General features: G+C 43.3%; 1 protein-coding gene across 1 annotated transcript in view; it reads right to left on the reverse strand.

The window, feature by feature from the left end:
* The window catches only part of LOC124798727 (protein transport protein SEC31-like), a 45076-nt gene extending 32679 nt beyond the window's left edge, over window positions 1–12397 (reverse strand). The window contains exons 1-3 of the mRNA XM_047262254.1: window positions 12363–12397; window positions 10330–10486; window positions 10098–10202 (exon numbers count right to left, since the gene is read on the reverse strand). Of these exons, the coding sequence (XP_047118210.1) occupies window positions 10098–10202; window positions 10330–10486; window positions 12363–12397 (297 nt within the window). The remainder of the gene's footprint in view (window positions 1–10097; window positions 10203–10329; window positions 10487–12362) is intronic.
* Window positions 12398–14455: the final 2058 nt, after the last annotated feature.

Consider the following 14455-nt stretch of genomic DNA (forward strand, 5'->3'; position numbering starts at 1 on the left):
CTGAAGAAGGGACTGGACATGTGTTAAGACATCAGGGAATACCTTCCACAGTACTAAAGGGAGTCGTAGATGGCAAAATCTGTAGGGGAAGGTAGAGATTACCAAATATAAACCGAGCAGTCGAAGATGTGATACTCTGAGGTAAAGAGATTGCCACGAGAAGCGAACTGAAATATAGCACCTTAGTGTTCAATAGCTTAGATCAGAGTGGCTCAGGATGCAGTTAGTGCCCCGTGGTTGGTCACGTCAGACCAGTCAAAAGGTTCATAACACAGCTAAGAAAGCTAGATAAACTTCATTTTTGGTGTGTTTGTAACTAGACTGTGTAGTGGTTAGTACTGCGGACGGGAAGTCTTTAGATAAATATATTTATTTCACACGTAATTCTATTGAATCTTCCTCAAAGTTAGTGTCCACTTCTTAAAAAGGATTCCCTCTGGAGTTGCTTGAGGATGAAATTTACCTTTCTGACTGCACATCAAAGAGGAAGTGCCTACCGATGTTTCCCTGGCTTGGGAAAGATCGATGCTTCCTTCCAAAATTATGTACTGCCCACCCCAAAGTAACGCCACTGCCATCAGACATGGTGCTGACCGATGGAAAGACACTGTTTGAAAACAGTACCAATTTCATGAATCGTAATTATTTTTGCAAGATTTGAGTGGGAACTTTGTGCTGCTTTCGTGTCCTGTTACGTAGTCAGATCGCTACCAAACGTTGTATGTCGATAGAGTATCAAGTACAACTCTGATTTAGTTCATACTATGTACTGTCGTCTAGCAGAACGGGCCTAAACTTTAATTAATATTGGCAGCATCATTTAATCTCACCTCCAAGTTGAGACGATTCGCATCCCGGCCGGGCAGTTCTCTCTGTAATTGAAGAATGTAAGCTTCACTCAGGCAGTAGAGTAATGTATCTTCTAAGCAGCTCACATTTAACTTAATTGGTTATACATCTTGGAATACTCAGCTATATGTATATTTACATTTGTCTCATTTATCTTGCTTTTGCGATCTGCCCGGCTATAGAGGTCTTATTCATTTTTGCTTTCCGCAGTCTTCCAATTAAACATAAATCTCACCGCGTTTATAGTCATTTTATTTCGGTTTGGTCAGTTTTCACAACTTCCCTTTGTATTATTCAATGCGAACTTTTCACTTGGTTGGATTAAATAAAAGTTTTCTATTCTCGATCAGATTTACATTTTCACATTCGTGGCGTCCCAAAACTTCCCTGTTGTCAGGAAACAGCTAAATAATAAATATAACCAGTTGCATTTCTAGTGAGTCTGCTTCATTTTTTCAAATTTTTATTGTGTGCAGTGGCCAAGCATTAGTTCTGAAGATACAGGAGATGTAGAGGTGGTAATGGGTGTCGAAAATTGATGTGTTTTATAGCAGAAGTTCGTGCGCGACCTACTGAGTCTTATTTCGAACTCTTCCAGGTCTGTTATGTTTGTCACCCATACTGTGTAAAAACTTTTTGCATACTACTCATTTAATTTCGGCAGAAACTAAATCACGTAATTATACGCCGAAATATGTCTTCTTAAGAACACAAGCATGCAATTTTCACAAATGCAAAATGGAAGTGCAAAGGTAAATGAGGCGAGAAAGACCAAAGAATGATGATCGAAAGCATGTGTGAAGAGCAACACGAGGAGCAAGAGGATAGAATTAGAGGAAAAGCAGCAGAAAGCAAAAGAGCAACACCAAGTGGAAGAACAAAAGGAAGAGCAATTAAAGGAGTTAGTTCACTCCCTGTTACTTCACGCACACATTCTGTGACACAATCATACACAGTTTCAGCCTACAGTGAGTGTCTTCAGATACTATCAGTCATGAGTGGCATTTTCTGAACAAAATATTGTTCGCTATACGTCAGAGATAATCTTCTATGATAGGCGGTCTTTTTCTTTTTTTTCTTTTTTTTTTTTTTTCAAGGAAGGAGTTAGTGGAAGTACAAGAGGAGGAATGAGACTGAGTGTGAGGGAATGATAATTACGTGTAGGAAAAATACAGTACGTGAACAGGAGGATATAGAATATGAGCGGGAGAATGTTATTAGAAAGTGCAATAACAAGAGAAAGAAGAGTAATTAATTTTAAAATATATTATACTATTATGTCAAGAAAAATAAGTTAGTAGATAAAGCTCACACAAAGTAGCTTGGCCTATGCACAGAAACACATTCTTGTTCTCAAGCTGAGTGAGTCTGTCCTTTTTTCTTCGAAGCAACGGCAGGCTCAGTTTGCTGTTCCCTCCTAAGAAACAAAAAATTCACTCGCTACACTGCTGGAACGGCGGCATGATCACGCCGGCTGTTGTGCGGTCTTTCTCACGCATGTTACATGAACTGTTTGGTACGAAATGTTGATTTTTACGCATCTTATATCATCATTTGTTAGCTTCAAGGTGAATTGCCTATCGTTTCGTTAATAGTAATAGCTACTGCGATATTTAGAAATTAAATAATCCCATCACGCGAAATTAGAATATATTACAATGAAAAATAGGTGCTGCTATGAGTTTGTTTGGTGTAAGTTATGTCATATATTGCTGCATATCAAATGTTGCAAACATACTGAATCTTTTTTTAACTTGGAAGAATATCTGCATCTATCTAGAACCTCAAGCAAAAAAGTGTAGGTGGAAGGTAGGAGACGAGATACTGGCAGAAGTAAAGCTGTGAGTACCGGGCGTGAGTCGTGCTTCGGTATCTCAGATGGTAGAGCACTTGCCCGCGAAAGGCAAAGGTCCCGAGTTCGAGTCTCGGTCGGGCACACAGCTTTAATCTGCCAGGAAGTTTCAGCACAAGTAATAACCATCACACAGAAAATGTAGTACGAAGGTGAACTAAAGACTGCGTTTCATTGGCAAAACATGTAGAAAATGCAGCAACTCTGCTAAAGAGACTGAATCCACTACGCTTATCTGTCGTCTTCTGGAGTATTGCTGTGCAGTATGGGAGCCTTACCAATTAGGATTGATGGAGAACATTGAAAAAGTTCAGAGAAGAGCAGCTCGTTATTTATCACCACGAAAAAGCGGAGACAGAGTTTCATGGATGTTGTTGTTGTTGTGGTCTTAAGTCCTGAGACTTAGATGCAGCTCTCCATGCTACCCCATCCTGTGCAAGCTTCTTCATCTCCCAGTACTTACTGCAACCTACATCCTGCTGAATCTGCTTAGTGTATTCATCTCTTGGTCTCCCTTTACGATTTTTACCCTCCACGCTGCCCTCCAACACTAAATTGGTGATCCCTTGATGCCTCGGAACATGTCCTACCAACCGATCCCTCCTTCTAGTCAAGTTGTGCCACAAGCTCCTCTTCTCCCCAATTCTATTCAATACCTCCTCATTAGTTATGCGATCTACCCTGCTAATCTTCAGCATTCTTCTGTAGCACCACATTTCGAAAGCTTCTATTCTCTTCATGGATATGATACGTTATTTGGGGTGAAAAATCATTAAAACAAAGGGATTTTTCGGAGCATCGAGATCTTTTGACGAAATTTAAATCGCCAGCTTTCTCCTCCGAATGCGAAAATATTTTATTCACTCCCATCTAGGTTGATGTCAAAATTAAAGCAACAAACGGAAATTTTGCAGGGCTGCGTTTATTCTGCCACGAAACAGTATAAACAAGTGACAGTAAAGTAGAAACAATGTAAAGAATACAAAACGTAAACAACCGCAACATGCATAATGACAGACAAAAACGTTCTTCGTTTTTCCCAACTTCACGGATTTTCACACTCATTCCGACAACTGGTTAATGTGCTCAGTGTGGTATGTGATCACCTCTGGTAGAAACGCAGGCCTGACAACGACAGGTCATGCTGTGAATGATACCATCAATCTCATGTTGAGGCAAAAACGGCCATTCTTCCTGTAGAGCTGTTCGCTGGTATTGGTGAGTGGTTGGTGGATGCTGATGTGACGCAAGCCATCTCCCTAATGCATCCCAGACACGCTCTATGGGATTCAAATGCATGCTAAGCATGCAATATCTTACGTTTCCAGGAAAACATCGACCACCTGTGCTATATGAGGTCGAGCATTATCGTCCATGAGTACGAAGTCTGGGCTCATAGCATCTCGCAACAACCGCACGTGAGGTCCCAAGATCTCGTCACGATACCTGACAGCATTTAAACCTTGACAATTCACCCGAACAGTTTCATGAAGAGGTGTTCTAGTGGTCAACATAATCGTTGTCCACAACATCTCGATATCGGTTTCTTTCGACAATGTTTGGGTCCGGAAATCGTGCTCCACGTTCCCTCCAGAAGATAATCCGTTGAGAATCGCTCTCCAGACCAAATCGGGACTCGTCTGTGGAAAGAACATCGGCCCATTATTCGGCCGTGCAGGTGGTGTGTTGATGGCTCCAATCTAGACGTTCCCTTCTGATAAGATGGCCTCAGCGGTACACATATAGCAGATCTCCAACGATAGAAGCCACTCTGGAGAAGCATTCTTTAGATCGTTTGCCTCGATACAACACGTCTAGTAGATGCTGCGAGGTCAGATGCCAGTTGCCGTGCAGTAGTAAGGCGGTACCGTCGTGCCTTTACAGCCAAGTAACAGTCCTCTCTTTCTGATGTCACACGTGGTCGGCCATCCCTGGTCTTCGGGATACAGTTTCAGTCTCTATAAACTGTCGCCACATGCGAGAAACAACATAATGGTTCACATTAAGCCATCGGACCACATCAGTTTGCGACTGTCCTGCTTCCATTCTTTCTATGGTTCTACACCGCAGAGAGTCTGTTAAGTGGCTTCTCTTTGCCATACTGCACCGTGTGTGGTTGTGTACACAGCGATTGTGGATGTGGGACTACTACGCGGCAAACACTATCCTGTTTAACAGGCGCCCTCACGTCATCGTTTGCGTGGTTGCCCGTTCACCGGAATACCATCTTCCATGCAGGACTCGACCGTACAGGCATCTGTCGGTCGACAGTTTGTATGATTGTATCGTGAATTAGACGTAGGATGGGAAAATAGCGATTTGTTGGTTTAATTTTGGACACCAGTGTATGTAGGAAGAAATGATCATTGTAGTAAGATAAAAGAAATCAGAGGGGTAGGTGATCGTTTTACCAATGTGCTATTTGAGAGAGGAAGGGTTGAGAAATAGTTTGGAAGTGGTTCGATGAACCCAAGCAGAGTATATATTTAAAAAAATATTTGAGGCTTTCATTTGACTCACCCTCGTAGATGCAGATGCACTCATTTCAACTTGCGCGCGCAAACGATACTGTCAGAATGAAATATTCATAACGTCACCCATATCTCGTAAATGGTTCGAGATACTGAAATGCGTTTTTGGAAAATGATAGCAGACAAACAAGAAAGTATTTTTCTGTATTGTTAATATAAGGAACTTTCTTGTCTATCACTGTATATGAATAACAACACATTTTTTTCGTTGAAATAATGGATTTTTTTAACTGATAAATCGTGAATTAGTACGTGTTTTCAACAACGTAAGTGAAGAAGCTACACGTCTATTTCTATACCCAGAGAGAGCCTTCATATGCTATTGACCTTATTTGTCCTCCGTTGATACTTTAATAATACCGGGTGTTTCAAAACGAATGTCGGGGTTTCAAGGATTTGTAGCATTTATTACGTTCAACCTACAACTATAAATCATACACAAAATGAACAAGCAACTCAGACACATTTTCTTGCAGGCGTTCAATGTGAGGACCATTCGTCACATAGCACACATAGAGTCGGTAGGAGAGTTCTCCTCAAGCTTTGATCAGTGTGTCTGAAGTCTGAAGTAATTGTTGGAACAACTGCTTCATCGTGTTTCTTAAGTTGGGCAAAGTCATCTGGTAGCGCAGGCAGATACTCATGATCTTTTCTGAATCCTCAAAGGTAAAAATCGCAGGGGGTCAGACCGGGTGAACGTGGAGTACATGTGAAACAAGCTCTGTCATCTGACCCTTTGCTGTCAGTCCAGAAGTCGGCTAGAATGTCATTTAACCAGTCGCCTTCTGAGTTATGCCAGTGAGGCGGCGCACCATAGTTCTGTGGTTCCGCTTCTTCCAATTGAGGAAAGAGCCATAGTTCTAGAGTATTACAATTGCTTCACCTAAGAAGGAAGGCCCATAAACTTTCCGACAGGATATGGCACAAAAAACACTCAATTTAAAGGAGTCTCGTGTGGATTTGCTGACCCCTAGATACCCACATAATGTGTGTTCACATCTCCACTTAGTTCAAATGTTGATTCTTCACTGAAGACGATACGATCAAGAATAACTTCATTTTGTCATTCAGCTACATTTGACTTGCAAAGCTGGCACGTAAACCGTAGTCTGCAGGCTTTTGAGGTTCTAATAACTGCAAATCGTCAGCGTCTCCTTAAGTCTCCACACAGATGTCACTAGTGGAACTGCTAATATACGACTTGTCTTCGCAACTGGTTTCTTGGGGCTACGTGTGAAAGACACTCTCACTCGTTCAACACGTTTTTCAGTCTCTCTCCCTCGTTCCATGCTCTTCCCTTAGTGTACAGGTATACAAACAAAACTGTTTGAGTTGATCTTTCATTTGATGAATTATTTACGATTGTAAGTTAAATGTAATAAGTGCTAAAAAGCCTTAAACCTCGATATTCATTTTGAAACACTCGGTACACTTTTAGAGATGTCTGTCCCAATCGCAACTTCACTTTCACTTTAATGAAGTGAAGTTGTGTAAGCCTCGCTGTGTTTTGGGAACAGAAACAAATTTCAACATGGCAACAAAAGAAGTGTAGGCGTTACTCAAAACTAGCGACTGAAAGACTTAATAAATGTTGCCAGGTCAGGCGAAAGTAAGTCGCCCCTTCCACTGCAATTTCGGTGCAATCTTGAAATCCAGTACGCTTTAAAAAAAGAAAAAAAGCTCTATTAATACTCTACGGATTTATTTTGCCTTTTGTTTTATTTAATGTTACATCGTTGAGCTTCTGCAAATGTGTTTGATTGAGTAGATAACACAAAATTGTATACTCCTTTCTTTGTAAAAACTTTGATGTCATGATTTGATTCTATGCATTGTAGTTTATGTGTCATTAATTCTTTGTCCCAATTGGAGGGAGACAAAACTTACTGTATATATTTGGAATTTGTTTATACAATTTTTTTAGAAATGTCAATATGTGAAAAGGTTCTGTTTTATTTAAAATGTTTGTTCTCTGTTATGTAAACTGCTGACCTTCACTTAGGGTTCTTAGTTATTTTGTATGTAAAAGGTGTAGTGGTTCAGTTCGGGAACGGAACTGTGTAGCACGCGCAAATTGTGGTTGGCCTAGATAGAAAGGTGGAACCGAGAGTCAATCGGGGACGAGCTACCGAACTGTCAGTTGCTCATGCAAAAGCTGCATATTGTGCTGGTGCCGAGAGAGGCTTTCCGTGTCACTTTTCAATGCCTCGGATGGATGGATAAGGAACTGGAGCTATTCTGGAATTGATGTCTATCATCGTCACCAAGAAATGACAGACTCCGGCAATTCTACCTGCAAATCCACCTACCAACATGCAATTGCCACCACATTGCGCAATCACTGTAATGGAACGCTATAGTAATGTGCAGTGAAGGATCAGCTCATTGGACTGCGCGAGGTGGCGCAGTGGTTAGCACACTGGACTCGCATTCGGGAGGACGACGGTTCAATCCCGCGTCCGGCCATACTGATTTAGGGTTTCCGTGATTTCCCTAAGTCGCACCAGGCAAATGCCGGGATGGTTCCTTTCAAATGGCACGGCCAACTTCCTTCCCCAATCCGATGAGACCGATGACCTCGCTGTTTGGTCTCTTCCCCCAAACAACCCAACCCAACCCCAACACATCAGCTCATTGGATATTTAGTGTACTGAAATACAAGGTAAATTTTAACTGAACTTTTGTACCTACCGTGATTTATCCTCAGTCACATATCCACTTAGTGTCCCTACCACGCTGAAGTGCTTACCGAGTGTCCTTTATTGAAAGAAAGTTAAAGTCAATGTGGCAAGAGAGTGAGCTAAAGTGCGTGATGCTTGCTGAAAATAAATTTTTTATTAAAACTGCTTATTAATATATTGTTGCCAATTTCAAACTTAAAAGTTCTTAAAACTGAGGATGGTAAAGTTTTGCTTAGTAAATGATCACATTGCTGCTTGTAGCAAATCGCAAAAGGTGAGTCAGTTTTTTACAGATATGTCAAGTTGTGTTCTACTGCAGTAAGAGTTGAGAACTGATACCTTGTTTCTTTTGTGTACTGAAAGTGTGTTTAGTATTCTCTGCTACAGTGGTCAAGATTAAGGGCCCCCCTTCACTGAAAGTGGTTCAAATGCACAAAGTTACTTAATTATAGCAAATTTCAATTACTCTTGCTACTCAAGTCAAATTCTGTACAATAAGTTGTAACAGGATTCACAGTTTGCCTATTGTGCTCATGCTACATAACGGTTAATAGAGAGACAGCTATCTATGAAAACAGTAACTCCTTTATTCAAAAGACAGTGAGAAGTAATATGTTAGTGAATTCCATTTAACTTTCATTCTAAATAGAAAATTATTTAGCTGAGAGAGACTTAACCTGTGACCAGTTCATAATTTTGCAATGAACTGCATTTACAATTTGATGACAGCTACGAAAATGTTTGAAAAGTAATACTGAACCTATGTGCAATTTGTGATTCTACAGTGTATATTAATAGTAATGTTATAAAGACCATTCAGTTTGAATAAGCCCTTAAAGTAATAGTGTGTATTGTTATCTGCTATATCTACGCAAATAATTTGTTCTACTCTGTCAACTCCAGATTTAACGTTGACATATGCGGGTGTCAGAGTTCATTGTACTCGCGTGTGGCAAAATATAGGTTGTGTTTGTCCGTTAAAGTTACTCATACCTATTTTCTTGAACAAGTATGTCAATCATTCTCTCGCCTAATTAGGCTGGCGACCGATTTCTTTATTCTTTGAACAGTGTGGATAGGTAAAACATTGTTTGTTACTGTTTGAAAATTTACGCAATTATGACTTTCACTGCCGATAAGCCACATCCATTAGGTACAACACGGTCAACATAACAAAATTCCTCTCAGAGGGCAGCACTCTTCTGTTCCTTTATACCATAATTGCTTTAACAAGAATAATTTCATTATACGAACTGCCTTCAGCTTTGAGGTTATGGTATAGCAGTAGCGGGCGGAAGTGTTACAGGTTGACTTCTAGAATTACTAATCGTACTGGCATAACATGTCAATACGGTGATTTGCAGACTTGCTAACCGTTCTACTAGTCACTAGCCTTCAGCTGTTGAACTGTGCGCCCCATACCGCGCATAGCCGCTCGCAGCGGGATCCCCACCACTGTAGATGTCCCCTACCCCATCACAGCTTCTGCACTGATATAGGGTAAGTCATTTTTTCAGCACGCTACCCGTCAGGGTAACCGAGAGCGTTAACGCGCTGCTTCCTGGACTCGGGCAGGCGCACCGGCCCCGGATCGAATCCGCCCGGCGGATTAATGACGAGGGCCGATGTCCCGGCCAGCCTGGATGTGGTTTTTAGGCGGTTTTCCACATCCCGCTAGGTGAATACCGGGCTGGTCCCCCTGTTTCGCCTCTGTCCCACGGCTTGCAGACATCTGAACACATTCGCAGTATTCCATGGATTACCCTCGACGCAGACAGTTGGGGTACACTAATTCCGTCCCGGGGGTACAGGGTGGCAGCAAAAAAAATGGTTCAAATGGCTCTGAGCACTATGGGACTTAACTTCTGAGGTCATCAGTCCCCTAGAACTTAGAACTACTTCAACCTAACCAACCTAAGGACATCAGACACATCCATGCCCGAGGCAGGATTCGAACCTGCGACCGTAGCAGTCGCACGGTTCCAGACTGTAGCGCCTAGAACCGCTCGGCCCCTCTGGCCCGCGGTGGCAGCAGGAAGGGCATCCAGCCACCCCTTAAAAATTAAAATGCCAAATCCGACTAACGATAGCTGACCCCGCGTAACTGCGGGACGATGCGCAAGCGATAGATAGGTAGATAGATAGAATTTTTTGAGCACTCTAGAAAGCATGTGGACGCCTTACCTTACACCTGTTGAGCAGTGCCTCGACGTCGACGCGTCTGCGGCCGGGGAAGGCCCGGAGGAGCACGTCGACGGGTGAGCGCTGCGGCGGCGGCGGGGGTGGCGGCGGCGTGGGGGCGGGTTGGTGGGGGTGGAAGGGCGACTGGAAGGCGGCCGAGAAGTAGTGCGCGCCCGCGGTGGCCGAGTAGTGCAGGAAGGCGGCGGCGGCGGGCTGCGGGGGCGGCGGCGGTTGCGGGGGCGGCGGCGCGGGCGCCGGGCTGCCCGGCTCGTACTTCTTGGGCAGCGACAGGTTCTCGGGCGCGTCCACGCACGCTGCGGCAGCCAGAGGCGTGAGCGAGCGCGCGCGCCAGGGCCCTGCGGCTGCGGCTGCGGCCGCCCACGGCCAGCACGCTGAGTGGCAACACGCCCACCGTCTCAGGCCCGCACACGCCAACTCACTCTACAGCTACCTTACCGACTACCGTTATTGTGGGCTGAAGCCGTGTGCCGGACCGCTTCTCGAGCTCTAATCCATTCTTCACATTTGTACTGCTCAACCAATTGAGCTATCCTAAAACACATTACAGCAGGTACTTCCAGATCGAGTGCCCTACCACCACCAGCCAGGTCTCTGCGGGCAGGGGAGAGCAGGGGTGGGCAACACCTGATGTACGGACCGTCAGAGAGCCGCGCCACACAGCCTACGCGTTGCTGTAGTATGCCTCAGTGTAGCCTCCGATAAATGGCTGGCGCATGCGCGGAACAGGGCGTAACGGGTGCAGTACGTCTATTGGCGAGTAAGCTACCCAACCTGTTGTGTCTTCCCGCGGCCTGGCTGGCGGGCACCCGTGCCCAATGGGGCACCTTCGGAACAGTCTTTCCTACAGGGAGGTTCCAGGTTTCACCCGTCTCCCTTTGATCCTAGCAACCCTGAAGCTCTTTCCTCTAATAATGTAGTAGTGGCAACAAGAGAATACGCTGGATATTTTTAAACAGTGGAGATAAACAGCAAGTGACAACCCGGAGGAGACAATGCACAAATAAGATCTAATGAACATATCTCTCAAATGTATGCTGCCGTTGCTAGGACCTAGATCTACAAACATACTCTACAAACGACTGTGCAGTGTATGTGTACCTAACGTTGTACAACATGTTGGTTTCTTCCTGTTCAAACTGCATATGGACTGATAGAAGAATGTTTACTTAAATGGCTCTGGAATTAGTCGAATTACATCTTTCCAGGCCCCAAGATAACAATACAGAGGTACGAGATGAATATCTCCAGATTCAGCACTTAATACTGCTTCTTGCAACTTTATAATTACTGTTTTTCGTGATAACTTGTGTCTACGAATTCAGTTTTCGGCATCTCAGTGATGATCTCCCTTGAATCAAACGAACTGGTGACAATTAACGGGCCCATCTTTGTGTGCATTCAGCACCCGCTGTTAGTCGCTTTTTGTACAGAAGAGATTCACAAATGATTTGTAAGCTATCTCTGCTTTGTAGACTGACTGCATTTTCCCAGTATCCTCCCAAATAACGTGTCTGCCACCCACCTGACGCTACGAGATCATTCCACTTGATATCGCTACAAACTGTTAAACCCAGGTATTTGTATGAGTTGACTGATTCCATTTGTGACTCACTGATCTTGAGGTCATAGGATACTACTTTTCTGCGTTTTGTGAACTTCACAAATTTACTTATCTGTACATTTAAAACAAGTTCTTAATGTTTGCAGCACTTTTAAATCTTTTCAAGACATAGTCCAATAGGATGGTGGTCAAGAACCATCAGTTTCAGTTGAGGGTCAATGTGTGGATGGCATTATCGGCGACCAAGTCACACAAGCCATCGTCCTTCCATGACGCCTCAAAGGGAGGCGTATCTGCATTTCTTGGAGGAAAGACTGCATCCCGTGCTGCAAGAAGCTTCATTTATGTTGCTGTTATGTGGCTGCAGCATGATAGTTCTCCACCCCACTTTTGCCTTACCATGCCAAAAATGTTTAATTAGAGACGGACCGGATAAGGTACTCCAGTTATGTGGCTGGGGAAGTCGTTTAAACTTGACCATTTTGTACATCTACCTGCAAGAGTAGAGAAAATCAGTGAGAAAAACTGAATAGGTACTGGACGATGTTTGTTTTACTAACAGTGGGGAAAGATATAGGTACCAGATGTATCACTGGGAAATGCTAAGATTCCAGACATTAAGTTCCCTCGTGGCTCAGCGTAATGTAATTGGCGAACGTGACAAGGTACCTGCCGAATATCTGTACCTTGCTGACATGTAGCTTGGAGAAGATACTGCCATTGTGAGGCTCTAGGGATCTACGCACGAACGGCAGCGAAGACTGGCCGCATTCATTCAGACCCATCAACAGTATCCTTATGGCGTCATTGGCAGCAGAAACTCGTTGTTCCGGTGCCTTTTCATCTCAGGTGGACTCCCAATACACACGCCATTTCACGTGACTGGTCACACAAGTGGAATAGCTTATCATCTGATCTGTCGTCAAAGGTAACATTTTCGAGGCGTTTTGGCACCGTAAGGCAAAAGTGGTGTGAGTACTATCATGTTGAAACCACATAACACTTATCAACATAAAAGAAACTTCTTCCAGTATGGGGGCAGTCTTTTCTCGTAGAAGTTCAGATACGCTTCACCTGTAGGGCGTCATGGAAGTACGATGGCTTGTGTGAGGTAGTAGCCAATAATCCGATCCACACATTGACTCTCAACTGAAACTGATGGTTCTTGATCACCATGCTACTGGATTATAGCTTGAAAAGATTTGAAAGGGGTGTAGACATTTGGGAACTTGCTTTAAATGTACAATTAAGTAAATCTGCGAAGTTCACAGAAGGCAGAAAAGCAGTATCCTATGGCCTCAGCATCAGTTAGTCACAATTGTAACCAGTGGACTTTAAATGTTATCATTGAGGCTCTCGTCTGTTCGTCAACAGTGTGAAAATATACGTTTGTGGTAATTCTTTGAGCAAAGTGTATTTATGGTTTCTCATGTGAAATATATCAAGCACTTGCAGGTTGTTTAGAAGAAGAAGATATTTGGTTGTAGCCGAGATCACATGTCGTCCTGGAAATGCTCGTTATACTATGGTCAAGCGGTTCTGTGAGACACAACCTGTCTGTTAACAGCTCTACAATCACACTGCCAGGAAATCATCCTAACTGCGCAGTCTCCAGTTATCGCCTACATCAGCATCTGCGCAGGCTCTGCAGGGCTGACGTCTAGACTGTTCCGGTTGAAAGGTCAGTTGGGTGAGCACTTGTCAGAGATCCGAGATGATGTTACGGTCCGGCACACTGTTTTAACCCGTCAACATTGTTCAGCTAATCAACACTCCAATGGTGAGTGAGATATTTGATTCTGAAAATTTATTTATCAGTTTAATTACTATTTATGTTTATCAAACAAGCTACCACGATGAGTTTCGGCATATGCTAACAATATCAGGATACGCTCTGTTTGAAGACTGCTGCGTTATAATGCTCGCCGTTCAGTGGTCGCATATGCAACTAAATGTGGGTCACGTCCATTCTGCCGTGCACACTGGTGTGAAATACAGATGTCTAGAAACGCAGGGGAAGGAGGGGTGTTTCTTTTCTTATCAAGCTGCCAGGTCCAGAATTCATCACTATAACTGTATGAATAAAATGTTCGGGCGGATTCCGAAACTAATACAGTTGCTCTGTATGTACAACAAAAGTATTGAGGTCCCTCAGCATTGCGAAATAAATCAGTTAAATGTGACTTCACAACGTAGCCTGGTTCCTAGCAACATGCCTTTGTTTCTGGCTGCCGTGATACTTTCTGTTGCAGCACGCTTGAGTTGTTAGGGTAGTGTTCATAGATTTGTTTCCAGAATGTATCTAACAAACATTAACCACAATAGATGGATTTTTTTAATACGTTTCGCCTGCGATTTCATTTAATGGATGTTATAATTTTCGAAATATTAATTACAGTGTCTTACACAAAAATACGGGGGTAGGGAAGGAAGGGGTAAGAGTACTAAAATTTAGATGCAATTTTCGTCCACAGATTCTCATTAAAATTATCAGTCAATAAATTATAAACGCTTCAGTGACTAACTGTATCGCTGGAATTGTGCTACTCAGAAAGTGGCACGCAGTTTCCAACCCCATGACTATGTAATAATACAGTAACAAATAAACACCAGGAATCGTTAACATTACAGTGGAAACAGCACATGGCCTCTCTGGTTCTGAATGGCTTACAGCAGAACCGAGTATGCCCAGATAGCTGAGACATCGTAGTGGCCGTCGCTGTTAAGAAGAACTCTAAAATTCCGGTTTGTAATCAATATATAGTTACAATAACCATAA

The sequence above is a fragment of the Schistocerca piceifrons genome, chromosome 5 (genome assembly GCF_021461385.2).
Source record: "Schistocerca piceifrons isolate TAMUIC-IGC-003096 chromosome 5, iqSchPice1.1, whole genome shotgun sequence".
NCBI lineage: Eukaryota > Metazoa > Arthropoda > Insecta > Orthoptera > Acrididae > Schistocerca > Schistocerca piceifrons.